Source organism: Solea solea, chromosome 17 (genome assembly GCF_958295425.1).
Source record: "Solea solea chromosome 17, fSolSol10.1, whole genome shotgun sequence".
In the NCBI taxonomy this organism is placed as follows: domain Eukaryota; kingdom Metazoa; phylum Chordata; class Actinopteri; order Pleuronectiformes; family Soleidae; genus Solea; species Solea solea.
Window position 1 is genome coordinate 20,295,829 of NC_081150.1, and position 16,178 is coordinate 20,312,006.

The following is a 16,178-nucleotide window of genomic DNA, read 5'->3' on the forward strand; positions in this document are numbered from 1 at the left end:
ATCACTTTATTTTATTTTCAATTTCTGGAGAGAAAGTGTCACACTTAGCCTTAGTATTGCATCTTGCAACAGATATCCGACCTTATAGATACCCCTCCACCCTCAACCCCCCCTTAAAGAGGCCTAAAGGAGCAATTAGGAATCAATTTAGATTTATATGTCACTCTTAGTGTTCCTTTATAGTACCCTGTGTATCCAACTCTGTGACCATACACACGCTTTGACGGGGTAGTACGTTGCAGTTTTCACTATGGTATTGCAATTCACCGCCAGAGCGCTAGTGCTGCGGGAATGAGTCGTTAACTGACCAATGACAGCTCTGTGGTCTCCATTGGTCTCAGTTGCCTCGACAGATGTTAACATTTTTTGGAGGCACACGTCGCGCTCATGGATGTATTATAAGAACTGGATAGAGCACCGCCCCCTCTGCCTTGAAGACAATTTTGTCATGGTGGCCACTCCCGGTACTGCAACAAAAAATACTCATGCGGCCCAAAAAGCAATTTTCCCATTGACCACAATAGTAAAAGAGACGGCAATAAAACTGTTCACAGGACACTTGGAGACATGGACACAGGCATGTATAGATCGTTATATTCTATATTTTTAATTCATGGAGTTTCATATTTAAAAAACCTTCCTAAAGGCCATAAAAAGCCAAGAATAAACTTATTTCCCACAGTGACGTCACAGCTCTGTACAAGCACAGCAAAGCGCGGTCATGTGGCGTCTCGGGAACAGAGCTACTGTCAGGGAAACGTACGATGTGAACCTTTTATGAGAAATGTGACTAAATGAAGGCAATTAGTAGTTTTCTTTTACAACAAAATAGGTTTTAGTTGTTTATTCGTTGCTCATTAGCATTTATTTTCAAACCTATTATCGATGTATTAAGGAGCTGCTGTGTGGATTCATACTGACATCGTGAACACGGGGCAGATGACGGTGTGGACTGTGGAGCTGTGACTGTGTGATGCACTGAGACCTGCGCTCACTTCACCACTGATGTCTTATCATCACTATCTGTTCATAAATTTACTGATAAATGTGATGAACACATGAATTAGAGTGAAAGAATCTGGAGTTATAAAATTAAGTTTAACACATTGTTATTGTTCCTAATAATATGATCGTGAGTCTGCATGTTTTCTGGCCAGACTTTATCTTAATATTTTATGATTATTATATTTACCATAATTGTAATAATAATGAAAAAAAAGTGTGAAAAAGTTAGCTTTATTTGTAAACCACCTACAACAACAGTTAGAAATGTGGTATATATACATATATATACATATATGTATATTGCCTAAATACTTTTCTGTAGTTTAAAATATGAGATGCAAATAGAAACTACGGTCACGTGAACTAAAAATAAAGAAAGTTAACTGGCTTAACTTTACCATTTAAGACACATTTTGTTTTCTTGGTTTAGCGAAAAAAAAAAAGATTCAAAGATGGTTCAACAACGAGGAGGCTTTCACTTGTGGTTTCACTCACACGCTCACTTCCATCACTCTTTGGCTTTTTGGATCCTGGACAAAGAAAAACAAACAAACACACATGAGGACGTCGTGTTCAGTGATTCTGTCCCGACCTCAGTTCACTCACCTGTTTTTCTTTTCGTGTTTTGATGACGATGAGAACCGTGATCACAATCATCAGGATCAGGACTGACACACGCAGAGTCAACATGACGAAACTCAGAGGAGACCACTCAGCAGCATCTGTGGAATCATAGTGGAATCACAGTGGAATCACAGTGGAATCAGTGGAATCACAGTGGAATCACAGTGAAATAAGGGGAACCTGTTGAAATCACAGTGGAATCAGTGGAATATGTGGAGCCTGTATATTTCATGTTACCAAGGTGTCATTAACTTTTTTTCACCCTTTTAAATTTAAATTCTATATTTCATCTCAAATAATAGAATAAAGACCAAAAAGCCCCAGAATCATTGTCGTCCTGTGAAGAGTGTGGACCACTTGTTCTTGCTCCTAAATGGAAGCCACTGTTATCACGTTTGGTGATCTGTGGTCAGAACAGACACGGTCACCATCCTCTCAAAAAAAAGATATTTACCTTGAAATCGTTTGTTACCCTTGGAAACCAGTGTGTAGTCGCCCTCTATCTTCACCTCGTTGTTCTTGTCAACAAACTGGCAGGTGTACCTCGTGTTCTGATGACGGCTCACAGTCAGATAAGAGACACACTCGTCCCTGTGATCCACACTTTCACCAAACAGTGCGTTCCCTGCCTCGTCCAACCAGCGGAGGTTCTTCTCCCCACAGGAGAAACCGACGCTTGATAACAGAGAGCACTGGAGCGTCATATCACCGCTGCTCTTTAGTTCAGGATCCGGTTCTAACGGAGAGACTGAGAGAAAACAACGTGTTTTATTATCCAATCTATCCAGTTTTGTACATTTACACTGAAGCATTTAGCAGATGATTTTATAGAAAGCGTCTTGCAAAAGAGGAATAAGCGACATAGAAGAAGTCTTGGAAAGAACTCCACTAGATAGGACCAGTGGACTGACAGAAGGTGAGAGTGCTGAAGTGGATCCAAGTGCAGAAGGGGATCGTACAGGGGAGGGGGGTAAAGGTCAGTGCTAGGACAGAAGATGCTTTTGGAAGAGCTGGGTCTTCAAGAGCGTCTTGAAGACAGACAGGGACGTCCCCTGTTCTGCAAGCGCTCGGTAGGTCATTCAAAAAGTCTGGATTGTCTTGTGCGGCGTGTTGGCACCGCCAGACGTCAATCCTTTGACGAACGAAGTAGTCGAGGGGTAACTTAAGCCTTTAGGAGAGCATTTAAGTCGCAGGGAGCAGACCCATGAAGCACTTTGTAGAGGCTAGCATCAGTGATTTGGATTTGATGCGAGCAGCTAAAGGTACTCTGTGGAGCTCAATGAACAGAGCGGTAACATGTGCCCTTTTAGGCTGACTGAAGCGTTCTGGACCATCTGTAGCGGTTACACAGCACAGGTCGGCAGAGGTGTACAGAGGTATTTATATCTACATCTGTTGGTTACACCTGAGAAATGATACTCACTTGTCAAAATGTTCAGAAACACACTTTGGTCTGATATAGGGTGTCCATTCAGTCGACAACCATATTGACCGGCGTCCTCGGCCGTGACGTTGCTGATGAGCAGAGAGCAGTTGGGTTTCAGGTGCAGCCTCGCAGCTTGAACTCTTTTCTTCACTACATTTCCTTTCTCGACCAAAGTCGCTGTCTGCAGCTGTCGATCTTCGTGTAACCACTTTATTCTGGAGCACGACGGACCATTTGCTGACCAGGTGTCACACGGCAGAAGGGCTTCATGTCCAGGTCTGTGAAAGAGACTGACGGATTCTCCTGTGATGCCTGTTTTAAGGACAAGAATCATATTCTGAAAAAGCCATGAACGATAATATGCTAATGTATGCTAATTTTCTTTTTGCAGGATCATGTGACTCAAAGCTCGTCTGGGATTATAGTGATATAATGCCCCACGAAACTGTTAAATCTAACATGACAGGATTATCTGTACGTGACAACAGTGTTTTTATCTACATATACTTCATCTATCCAAATAGATCTATACATACAGAGTCTACCTGTCAAGGTGGCTGGTTCATATTTTACAGGCCAAGGTGGCCAAAAAAAAGCTTGTCACAGTGATCTGTTAACAAACTAAACCTAGAAATAACAAAGTGGGGGAAATATTTGAAGAAAAAACAGAGCTTTACCTTGAAACTGAAGCACAAACATAAAGATTATCTCCAGTCGAGACATTCTGTGTCGTTTTTCTGTCGTGTGAAGATTTCCTCTCTGTTTCCATTCTGAGGGTGTGTGTGTTTTCTTCTTCTTTAAGTTTGACTTGCTTAAAGAGCTACATCAGACAGACAGACAGACAGACAGGTGTGCGTCTTCTGAACGGACCGGACACAACAGAGACCATGAAAGGACATGTGACAGTTGCATGATTTCATCATGCAAGATGAGTAAAGTGCAACTTCAAGAGAAGCCGTGTAAATTTACAGAGGAAAAAAGTGCAGAGGAAACGTCAGACCACAAACTTCCAAACACACACACCAAAAGACAACTGACTCATCCCCGTGAGCTACATGCTAACAGGCGTCAAGTCATTCCTTTACACAACACTCAGAAGCAAAACAACAAAACCACTTCAGAGGGGAACCGTGCATTAAACAGCAGCAGGGGGCGATATATTCAGTCTGTGAAGTTCTGCGACACGCCGCTCGATCTCTGTGGATTAAACGTGAACTCCGGTGGCTACGCAAACCAGCACGGACACCCTGTTTGTTGTTGTTGAATTTATGATTTCTTGGCCATTCTTCAGAGAATATGAATGATAACACAAAAACCTTTCTTCCACTCATGCTTAGTGGTTGTGTGAAGCTATTTATTGGCAAACAACTGTGTTTACTCTTTTTAAATCAAAATGACAAAAGAAAGTACCCAAATGACCCTGATCAAAAGTTTACATACCCCAGTGACTTTGACCTGATAACATGCACAAAAGTTGACACAAACAGGTCTGAATGGCTAATCAATCCTCACCTGTGACCTGTTTGTTTGTAATTAGTGTGTGTGTATAAAAGGTCAGTGAGTTTCTGGGCTTCTGACAGACCATTGCATCTTTCATCCAGTGCTGCACAGATGTTTCTGGATTCTGAGTCACAGGGAAAGCAAAAGGATTGTCAAAGGATCTGCGAGAAAAGGTAATTGAACTGTATAAAACAGGAAAGGGGTATACAAAGATATCCAAGGAATTGAGCATGCCAATCAGCAGTGTTCAAACACTGATTAAGAAGTAGAAAATGAGGGATTCTGTGTCGTTTTCTGTCGTGTGAAGATTTCCTCTCTGTTTCCATTCTGAGGGTGTGTGTGTTTTCTTCTTTTTTAAGTTTGACTTGCATAAAGAGCTACATCAGACAGACAGACAGACAGACACGTGTGCGTCTTCTGAACGGACCGGACACAACAGAGACCATGAAAGGAAATGTGACAGTGGCATGATTTCACTCGTCATGCAAGATGAGTAAAGTGCAACTTCAAGAGAAGCCGTGTAAATTTAGACCGTTGGACAGCAGAGGAAACGTCAGACCACAAACACACACACCCTGTCCTCTAGCTACTGGGGTCCCTCAGGGTGCTGTCTTGGGCCCTCTACTCTTCTCTCTATACACCAACTCTCTTGGTTCTGTTATTCTCTCTGATGGTTTTTCCTATCACAGCTACGCCGATGACACCCAACTCATTCTCTCTTTTCCCAGCTCCGACACACATGTAGCAGAACGGATCTCCGCTTGTCTGACCAACATCTCTCAGTGGATGTCTGACCATCACCTGAAACTCAATCTCGACAAGACTGAGTTTCTTTTTCTCCCAGGAAAGGGCTCTCCCACCACAGATCTGACCATCACCCTTGACAACTCTGTGGTAGCTCCTTTTCATACCGCAAGGAACCTGGGTGTGACACTTGATGACCATCTCTCCCTCACTGCCAACATTGCTGCAACAGCTGGATCTTGCAGATACATGTTGCACAACATCAGAAGGATACGGCCTCTTCTAACCAAGAAGGTGGCACTGGTTCTGGTCCAGGCTCTTGTCATCTCACGCTTGGATTACTGCAACTCCCTCCTGGCTGGTCTCCTTGCGTGTGCCATACGACCTCTGCAACTCATCCAGAATGCAGCAGCTCGACGGGTCTTAACTTACCAAAATTCTCCCACACTACACTGCACCTCGACTAAGACGACGGCGACAAAAAAACGAACAAAAAAAAAAACTTGCTTATACGTCGGACTTATGACGTATAAGCTCCTTGGGCAGCTCCTTCGACCTCATTATTCTTATTTGCACTGGGAGCTGTAAGGTCTTATATAGACAGGTGTGTGTGCCTTTCCTAATCAAGTCCAATCAGTTTAATTAAACACAGCTGGACTCCAATGAAGGAGCAGAACCATCTCAAGGACAATCAGAAGAAATGGACAGCATGTGAGTTAAATATGAGTTGAATACTTATGACCATGTGATATTTCAGTTTTTCTTTTTTAATAAATTTGCAAAAATATTCTACATTTCTGGGGTTTTTTTCTGTCAAGATGTGGTGCTGAGTGTACATTACTGAGAAATAAAATGAACTTTTTTGATTTTAGCAGAGTGAAAAATTTAAAGGGGTCTGAATACTTTCCGTACCCACTGTATATGTGTATATATATATATATATATATAAACACATATATGTGTATGTATACATATATGTGTATATATACATATAGTGGATAAAAAAAGTCTACAAACCCCTGTTCAAATGCCAGGTTTTCGTGATGTAAAAAAATGACAGCAAGACAAATAATTTCACAACTTCTTCCACCTTTAATGTGACCTATAACCTGTACAATGCAATAGAAAAACGAACTGAAACCTTTAAAGGGGAAAAAACTTAAAATAACCTGGTTGCATAAATATTCACACCCTTAAACTAATACTTTGTTGCAGCACCTTTGGCTTTTATTACAGCACTCAGTCTTTTTGGGTAGGAGCCTATCAGCGTGGCACATCTTGATGTGGCAATATTGGCCCATTCTTCTTTGCAAAAGCGCTCCAAATCTGACAGATGGCGAGGGCATCTCCTGTCCACAGCCCTCTAAAGATCACCCCACAGATGTTGGATGGGATTCAGGTCTGGACTCTGGCTGGGCCATTCCAAAGCCTCAATCTTATTCCGGTGAAGCCATTCATTTGTTGATTTAGATGTGTGCTTTGGGTCATTGTCGTGCTGAAAGATGAAGTTCCTCTTCATCTTCAGCTTTCTAACAGAAGGCCGAAGGTTTTGTGCCAACACTGACTGGTATTTGGAACTGTTCATAATTCCCTCCACCCTGACTATGGCCCCAGTTCCATCTGAAGAAAAACAGCCCCACAGCATGATGCTGCCACCACTGTGCTTCACTGTAGGTATGGTGTTCTATTGGTGATGAGCAGTGTTGTTTTTGCACCAAATATAACTTTTGGAATTATGTCCAAAAAGTTCAACCTTGGTTTCATCAGACCATAACACATTTTCCCACATGTGGGAGATTTCAGATGTCTTTTTGCAAAATGAAGCCGGCTTGGATGATTTTCTTTGTAAAATAAGGCTCATTGTTGTCACATGTACTACACAGCCAGTACTTTCAGTGTTGCTGTCGGCTCTTGGCAGCCTCCCTGACTAGTTTTCTTCTCGTCTTATCGTCAATTTTGGACGGACGTCCTGTTCTTGGTAATGTCACTGTTGTGCCATATTTTCTCCACTTGATGACGGTTTCACTGTGTTCCACGGTATATTTAATTCCTTGGAAATTCTTTTGTAGCCTTCACCTGACTGATATCTTTGAATAATGAGATCCCTCTGATGCGTTGGAAGCTCTCTGCAGACCATGACTTGTGCTGGAAGATGTGGCTACAGAAATGTCAGGAGAAGTCTACTAGAACAGCTGACCTTTATTTGGGGTTGATCAGAGGCACTTTCATTGGAGACAGGTGTGTGCTGACTCCAGTTTAACATGAGTTTGAATGTCATTGATTAAATCTGAACACAGCAGCATCCCCAATTATAAAAGGGTGTGCACACTTATGCAACCACATTCTCTCAGTTGTTTATTTTACTTCACCTTTCACCTCCCTGAAAGATTTCTGTTTGTTTTTCAATTGCCTTGTACAGGTTATAGGTCACATTAAAGGTGGAAAAAGTTGTGAAATTATTTATCTTGATGTAATTTTTTTACATGACAAAAACCTGGCATTTGAGCAGGTGTGTGTAGACTTTTTATATCCACTGTATATACATGGGTCAATGACATGACGGCTAATTATACTGTCCAACTGCATTTTTTCTTGTTAAAAATATATTCGAGAAAAATATATTCAAAAATCATTAGGCATTTCATTTGTATTGCTACTGAAAGTGTAAAAATATCATGTGGTGTGACCGTCCATTCATGAATCCAGTTTTGGACATTTATTTAAAATGAATCTTAATCTATTCAAATGTATTTTCTGCCCTATCTGGCATAAATTCTAAAGTGTTTTGTAACCTCATGTGAAATTACAGTGATCTTGTAATGATATTTCCCTCTTATTTACGCAAGTAAACTTTGTCCGAGTATGTCCATTTTATGAAATATCATGTGGTGCGACCATGAAGAAACCACCATTTTGGAACTTTCATTTTCAAAGCCACCCCAAGACAGGAAGTTACATCACAAACAACTTTGCAGAGGACCCACAGAATCAGTTAGCAGGTTTGTAACTCTCTCTCATCTTTTAAAATAACTGCTTTTAAAATGGCTGGTAGATAGTTTCCAAATATGGATGTCATGTGGTATGATCTCAAAAACACAATAAATATTGATTTATTTTCACAAATTCATAATTTGATAGCAACTTTTGTTTAGGTGTCCAATGCTATGCCTGTAAATGTTGATTGAATATGAAAATATCATGTGGTGCGACCAAATATCATGTGGTGCGACCATTGCAGCTAGCTTTCAATGAGTTGTAGACTTATTTTAAAGGAAGTTTTTGTGTTTTAATATCATTTTGATGGTTTATATATTTAAAAGGTAGTAAATTGTTATTTTATTTAAAAGATAAAATTGTGCTTTTTCTTAATTTTTCATACAATTCAGAAGCAATGCTTTATGTTAAATCCTTATTGATAATATTGGAAAAAAAACATGTCATGTTGCCATTATGTCTTTCTAAAGTTTTTTTAAAAAATCCATTTCATCAGATGCCGCTCTCAAGCAGTGAAGACCATGCGCCACAGGCAGCGTGTTAACTCTGACCCTGAGTACCTTGCAAGGAGAACAGTAAGGTTTATGTAAAAGCTAAAAAAAACTTTGTATTGATAAGCAACTTGTGTTATATTGTGTGGAAGGGATTTAAAATATAATACACATTTTAATTGAAATGTCAGTCTGCTGTATCTGAAAAAAGCCAAACTGTATACACTGTAGCTTGACACAATACTAAATTTGTTTCAGCTAGGGAAAGATTCCTTATGTAGGGAGGTATCGTGCTTTTGCAAACATGCCAAAATGAAAATATGCTCATGTTACCAGCCTGTAAAAGTTGACATGCGGAACACCACATCCAACATGGAGGAGGCCTCAACCTCACAGTCACAGAAGGGGGAACGTGATCAGGGTTTATGTTTTGTGATTGAAACATACGATGAACTTCCATAAGTAGGCCAGGTTCTTGAGGTTGTGGGAGAAGATATCAGGGTCAATGCTATGCGTACAGATCCTGTTGATCAGTAGTTTAACAAAGACACATACGAAGGTTAACATATAACAAAAGAGCTTTGATGATGCACTTTGATGACAACAGTGCTTTGATACCAACTATAACAATAAATAGATAAATGGAGTTACAGTTTTGCCTGCTGGAAGGTTTTACAGTCAGGGAGTAAGAACTTATTCACGTGGCCAAAAGCTCCAGATGCCATATTCTACTATAAGAAAGATGTCATAGCAGTCATCTCTGAACCTGAGCCAACAACTTCTCGCTGTTCTAAATTGAGAAGCCAAGACTGGAACAAGTTTAAAAGTTCCTGGGGTTAAGGAAATACCTAAACCATATCTCCAACATTCATATAAGAATGAGGATGATGGTATGAATAGTTAGATGTCTTCAAGTTTGATCTGTCTGAGTTCATCTTGTTCCTTACTGATTTGTGAAATGTTTACAAAAATATACATGAATGTACCGTTCACTTCAACACAGTGTTTGTAAAAGAATGGCAATGAAAGTTAATGTGTTAGCCAAAATGAAATTAAAAGAAAAGTGTTGAAAAGAGATGTTTGTCTTCAATATTTAAATGAATAAAATCTGTTTTAAACAAATGATTGTCTCTTATTCTATTGATTTGTAAGAGATTTAAGCTGGTTTCATCATTTGGTGCGACCACCCATCATGTGGCGCGACCATTAATAGCAATAACTGTAGCAAAATAAAAAAAGTGATACCTTCTCTCTGTGGCAGAAACTTATTCACTGATGGGGTAAGATGAAGTTAGTGGGATTTTGTTTACATTTTCATTATTTTTATGCATTTTACAGGAAAAATTAGCACGCAAACTAACGTGACTTTAGAGGAATGAGGATTATATCAGTATGTATGACAATTCAACAGAAATCCAAATAATTAGTTTCTAGACACATCATTTTACAAAGAACTTGTGAAAAAAGGGTAAATATGTTGATTAAATAAATACATTTTTAAGATGATTGATGGTCGCACCACATGACATTTTGGAGGGTAACGACCAATTAATTTACGTGAAAAACCACCAAAATATCGTAATTCAAGATTTTAACATGTATGCATGTACACATGACATTGTAAAGCTTTGACCAATTGCAATAGAAATTCATAGTTATACTTTTAAATTTAAATTTAAAAAACCTTATATGTCATTGACCCACATATGGGTATATATATAACCACAACATATACGACAATATATATATATAATATATATATACATATATGTATATTGCCTAAATACTTTTCTGTAGTTTAAAATATGAGATGCAAATAGAAACTAAGGTCACGTGAACTAAAAATAAAGAAAGTTAACTGGCTAAAGAACAGCGTGACAGTGACGGACAGCACTTTACCATTTAAGACACATTTTATTTTCTTGGTTTAGAGAAAAAAAAAAAGATTCAAAGATGGTTCAACAACGAGGAGGCTTTCACTTGTGGTTTCACTCACTCGCTCACTTCCATCATTCTTTGGCTTTTTGGATCCTGGACAAAGAAAAACAAACAAACACACATGAGGACGTCGTGTTCAGTGATTCTGTCCCGACCTCAGTTCACTCACCTGTTTTTCTTTTCGTGTTTTGATGACGATGAGAACCGTGATCACAATCATCAGGATCAGGACTGACACACGCAGAGTCAACATGACAAAGCTCAGAGGAGACCACTCAGCAGCATCTGTGGAATCAGTGGAATCACAGTGGAATCACAGTGAAATCAGGGGAATCCCAGTGGAATCACAGTGAAATCAGGGGAATCACAGTTAAATCAGTGGAATCACAGTGAAATCAGTGGAATCACAGTGAAATATGTGGAGTCTGTATATAACATGTTACCAAGGTGTCATTAACTTTTTTTCACCCTTTTAAATTAAAATTCTATATTTCATCTCAAATAGTAGAATAAAGACCAAAAAGCAGCAGAATCATTGTCGTCCTGTGAAGAGCGTGGACCACTCGCCACCGCCATCACGTTTGTGCGTTTGGTGGATATGTATCTCCACTTTGTTCCCGGTCGTCCACAAGACAGACGATGTCTCCCAGTGAAAAGCAGAGTTAGCGGCCGCTGGTTTCTCGCCTCACCTCTGAAGACCAGCGTGTGGTTGGCCTCGATCATGACGTCATACGTGTCGTCCATCACCTGGCAGGTGTACGTCCTGCCGGGGTCGGCGTCCACAGTCAGGTTGGAGACACACGTGCCCTCTGCGACCTCGCACGCGTCGTCGTCGTGGAGCAGCTCGGTCCCCGCCTCGTCCAACCAGAGGATGTTACTCTGTCCACAGGGTCTGTAATACGCGGCTCTGAACAGAGAGCACTGCAGCGTCACACGACTGCCTCGCTGTGGTCCAGCGTCTGAAACTGAGAGAGGAGAGGTGATAACGTTTCAGATGCTAGGAACACTTTCTAGACATGCTTGAAAACTGACCCCCAAAAACTTCCATCAGGTCCGTCACGTACATGGTTCATGCGTTCAATAATAATTGTTATATAAAAATCTTTACATTGGTGCATGTTCCAGCACAAGGACTCATCTGGACAGGACTCTGCTGACACCTGAAGGACAAGGACACTCTTCTGAGGACGAGAATGATCATATTCTGGCCGGGGAAGACGGACGGCTTTGAAAGAGGAGTGAAGGAAACCGTCCCTCCACAGAGGAGGCGGACTAAGACGCCAACTACTCTATCAGACGCCTACAGCGCCGTCCTGAGCTCTCGTCCAAAACGGCTCAACAAGTAAAACACAAAACAACGGTGTCGTCCAACACTCGCACAACAGCAGACTCTGTCTCTCAGGTGAAACCAACAACCTGAAACTGTGAGGGGTTCTCTAGACCGGTATCAGCCTCAGAGGTGACATACACCTGGATCGTCCCACGAGTGAGTCAGACCTGAAGAAGCTTCTTCTGATGAAGAGGAAACGTCTTAAACTCAACTCAAGCAAGTCCAGTCGCTCACAGTGAACTGCCGAAGAAGATCATTATTATTATTAGAGTGTGCCGGGGCAGAGAGTAGAGAGGGTTACCAGTCCGTCCGTGGACAGGTCCACAGCTGGGCTGTCCAATCGACGGGTTTATTGGACACTCCAGCCGCGAGGTAAGCTCATGTACTCTGTCGCTTCAGGAAGTGCTGCCAACATAAGAGGGCAGGTGATAGTAACCTAATCCCCCAGTCTGCACGTCTTTGGACGATGGATTCCCCACATTCTGGACCCTACTGCACAGGGGGTAAAAACAAACAACATTTCTGCCAAAATGAAACTCACCGCTCACGACGTACAGACACAGTGTGTCCTCCGGTGAGCTGTAGCAGCCGGCATCCTCGGCCGTGACGTTGTCGATGTGCAGAGAGCAGTTGGCGCCCTGGCGCAGCGGCCTCCCGCGAGACACCGATCCATCACGGGTCCAAGCTGACGAATCGCACGTTCCAAAACCGTGCAGCGACAGAACAACGTCATCTCCAGGTCTGTGGTAGAGACAGCTGGTGGTTCTGAGTCGTGCCGCTCCTGCTGCTAAAAACAGCAACAGACACAATGTCCAGAAAAATCCATTTAAACACAGTTTGACATTTTTGAGCTTTGACAGAAGTTGAAGGAAGTTTCCTTATATAAATCAGGTTGTTCAACTCCAGGAATGTCTCAGAGACATTACGTGCTGGATAACCTGTAACTTTCTACTTTTAAACTTTTATACTCGGCCCTAAACACCTCAGAGAAAAACTTTCTGATCACATTGTCACTTTAGATGACATCACCCTGGCTTCCAGTTCCACTGTGAGAAACCTTGGAGTTACTTTTGACCAGGAAATGTCATTTGATTCACACATAAAACTCATTTCCAGAACAGCCTTCTTCCACCTGCGGAACATTATGAACATTAGAAACATTCTGTCCTTACAGGATGCTGAAAAACTAGTTCATGCTTTTGTTACATCAAGATTAGATTACTGTCACTCCTTATTATCAGGATGTTCCAACAAGTCTGTTAGAACCCTTCAGTTCATTCAAAATGCTGCAGCACGAGTTCTGACAGGAACTAGAAAGAGAGACCATATAACTCCAGTGTTAGCTTCTCTACACTGGCTCCCCGTACAGTTTAGAATTCAATTTAAAATCCTCCACCTCACGTACAAAGCACTTAATGGTCAGGCCCCTTCATACCTGAAAGACCTAGTCTTACCTTATCACCCTAACAGACCACTTGGGTCACAAAATACAGGTTTACTTGTGGTTCCCAGAGTCTGTAAGAGTAGAATGGGAGGCAGAGCCTTCAGTTACCAGGCTCCTCCTCTCCTGTGGAACCAGATTCCAATGACAGTTCGGGAGGCGGAGCCTCTCTCTGTATTTAAAGTTAGACTTAAAACTTTCCTTTTTGATAAAGCTTATAGTTAGAGCTGGTTCAGGGAAACCTGGACCAGCTCTTAGTTAGGCTGCTATAGACCTAGACTGCTGGGGGATTTTCCTGTGGTGCACGCACATTCACTCTCTCACACTCACTCTCTCACACTCAGGGTATGAATATGACTTTTTATATGTCATTAACCTTGTCTCTTTCTCTCACTAGTTTGTGTCTCTTACTTCCTTCCCTCTCTCTCTCTCTCTGTATTCTCATCATGCAGGTTGCAGGATCCAGATCCAGTTTTCGAGGCTACGTCATCACCATTATTATTGTGCTATAATTAAAAGTCGATATCATTAACTATATAAACTTGTAACCTGATACAGTTGTTGTGTATCTGCTCCTGATCTCTCTCTCTCTTCTGTCTTTACCTCATCTCCCTCTTGTCCTTTCTCTCCCCCCTTTCTGTCCCCCATTTTTCCTATCACCCCAACCGGTCGAGGCAGATGATCGCACATCTCTGAGCCTGGTTCTGTCAGAGATTTCGTCCTGTTAAGAGGGAGTTTTTTCTCTCCACTGATGCCTAGTGTTTGCTCATTGTGTGAACGTTTGTGTTTCTCTGCTCTCTTTGATGTTGTCTATGTACAGTGCCTTGAGATAATGTATGTTATGATTTGGCACTATACAAATAAAATTGAATTGAATTGAATTAAAAAATGTACCTCGCTTCATCATACAGTCAACAAAAATCCACCCCGTTAATCTACAGTTTGTTACAGTGTTACGTTACTGAGGAAGCAGCAGATTAACAAACTCCAGGATACAGTTAAACTACAATAATTTAAACTTTCATTAAAAAAAAAACAAGGTCAAATTACCTTCAAGATGAGACACGAGAAGGAGGATGAACAGCAGCGCAACCATCTTGTGACTGTCACAATCACTCAACTCATCTGAGTTTTGAACTTCCTCGTTGTGGTCACAAACCTGTGTGATGAGGACATCACCAAGGGTCCACCTCAAAGCGAGCTCACACTCCACAGCATCAAAAAAAAACACTGCTCAACACTCTTTGCTAAATAACTTATTTGTACGTGTGTGTGTATAGCACAAAATGTAAAGATAAGACAATCATTGCACAATCGTTCGGGTTCCAGGTCTCTATATAAGGCAAAGTGCACGCATCAGCCGTGATGAAAGGAATCTAAGGCAATGATGACGTTAACTCAGTAAATGACACTTTTATTTAAACACATCAAAGTAATAAAGAGTTACATATTTGACCTTTAAACAAACACACTTAAATTAGTTTTTAGTTATATTCAACTGTGTCACTCCGGCAGCTTGCCCCGCCCCCTCCTCTGCCGGCCTGCCGGCCTGATTGCACACACCTGCAGACAATCAAGCCATGTGCACCTTAAAAACTCTCTGCTTCTTTGTTTCAGTGCCAGTGTGTCATCGCCAATGCCTGATTACCCGAGCTCCTCGTCACAGCCACAGCATTCTCAAGTTTCTGATCCTCTTTGTGAACGACGTTTTATTTGTAAGTTTTTCTTATCACAGCCTGATAGCTGACTCCTTAGTTCAGATTTATAGCCCTTTTATTTTTCCTCCTTGGGAGACATTTTTTGTTGGTTAATTTTCACAGCCTCTTTAGGAATTCCAATCATTAGGATTGTGACTTACCTTTAACTATTTAGATCCAATCATTTAGATTGCGTTTTGATTTAATTCTTAGTTAGTTAAGGATCGCCAATCATTAGGATTGTGCTTAGAGATTGTTTTCTTTTTGAAGTGCTTAGAGCCTTGTTTTTCCTCCGTTTGGAGAGTTTTCTGTTTAAGTTTTTTAGGATAACCATAGTTTAAGTTTGCTTCCTCGTCGGAGTGATTTTTGGTTCCACGTTTATAGTTCCGCAACGTCTCTCTTGTAGAGCGTTGCGCTCGCAAATTGCTTTAGGTTTTCATAGCCACGCTGTTGTTTTTCCTCAGCAAAGAGGACCTGCCTTGAGAATTGTTAAGAGTGTCAATAAAGACTATTAAAAGACCTCTGCGTCTGAGTCCTCGCTGTTCCGTCTTGTCAAACTGTGTGTGCCTGGTATTCCTCGTGTTGCGGGGACCTTATTCTGGTTACACGGTCACATTATGAGGACATGTCTTCCTGATGGGGGACAAAAATCAAGTCTCCATAACGTACATGAGCACATTTTAAGGTGAAGACATGTTTTAAAGTTAAGCTCAAGGTCAAGGTTAAGGTTAGGTTAAGTCTCCAGGAAGTGACTGTAAGTCAATGAAATGTCAGGAAGACACAGACAAAGACTTTGCAGTAAAACACTTTTATTGTCAGAATTCTCCAGTGTTTCACAGATAGAACGTCACATCATCTGCATACAGTGTCACAATGACGCCAGTGTCAGATTTTAAAGGGGATTCCGGCAGCGTCTTCCCACCTGGACCACATGTGTGTAAATGTGCATGTGTAAGTGAAGAGTGCTTACTGTACAAAAAAGTTTCAT

At 41.2% G+C, this 16,178-nt stretch overlaps 2 protein-coding genes across 2 annotated transcripts; both read right to left on the reverse strand.

Annotated features, from left to right (window-relative positions):
- Positions 1 to 1,318: 1,318 nt before the first annotated feature.
- Positions 1,319 to 3,779, reverse strand: LOC131443902 (uncharacterized). The gene is made up of 5 exons (XM_058613971.1): positions 3,733 to 3,779; positions 3,053 to 3,367; positions 2,084 to 2,377; positions 1,612 to 1,727; positions 1,319 to 1,535 (listed from the first exon to the last, which is right to left on the reverse strand). Exons 1-5 carry the CDS (start codon positions 3,776 to 3,778, stop codon positions 1,497 to 1,499), a joined length of 810 nt encoding a protein of 269 aa, XP_058469954.1. The 5' UTR covers position 3,779; the 3' UTR covers positions 1,319 to 1,496.
- Positions 3,780 to 10,659: 6,880 nt separating this feature from the next.
- LOC131443735 (uncharacterized) lies at positions 10,660 to 14,818 on the reverse strand. The gene is made up of 5 exons (XM_058613659.1): positions 14,544 to 14,818; positions 12,594 to 12,839; positions 11,412 to 11,687; positions 10,892 to 11,007; positions 10,660 to 10,815 (listed from the first exon to the last, which is right to left on the reverse strand). Exons 1-5 carry the CDS (start codon positions 14,587 to 14,589, stop codon positions 10,777 to 10,779), a joined length of 723 nt encoding a protein of 240 aa, XP_058469642.1. The 5' UTR covers positions 14,590 to 14,818; the 3' UTR covers positions 10,660 to 10,776.
- Positions 14,819 to 16,178: the final 1,360 nt, after the last annotated feature.

Excerpts from the sequence above, each read along its gene's own strand:
- LOC131443735 (XM_058613659.1), bottom strand. The coding sequence starts at position 14,589 with ATGGTTGCGCTGCTGTTCATCCTCCTTCTCGTGTCTCATCTTGAAG. Across the intron at positions 12,840-14,543 it reads TCTCGTGTCTCATCTTGAAG|CAGCAGGAGCGGCACGACTC; the intron begins GTAATTTGACCT and ends TGCTGTTTTTAG. Across the intron at positions 10,816-10,891 it reads AAACACGAAAAGAAAAACAG|GATCCAAAAAGCCAAAGAAT; the intron begins GTGAGTGAACTG and ends TTCTTTGTCCAG.
- LOC131443902 (XM_058613971.1), bottom strand. The coding sequence starts at position 3,778 with ATGTCTCGACTGGAGATAATCTTTATGTTTGTGCTTCAGTTTCAAG. Across the intron at positions 1,728-2,083 it reads GGGTAACAAACGATTTCAAG|ATGCTGCTGAGTGGTCTCCT; the intron begins GTAAATATCTTT and ends ATGATTCCACAG. Across the intron at positions 1,536-1,611 it reads AAACACGAAAAGAAAAACAG|GATCCAAAAAGCCAAAGAGT; the intron begins GTGAGTGAACTG and ends TTCTTTGTCCAG.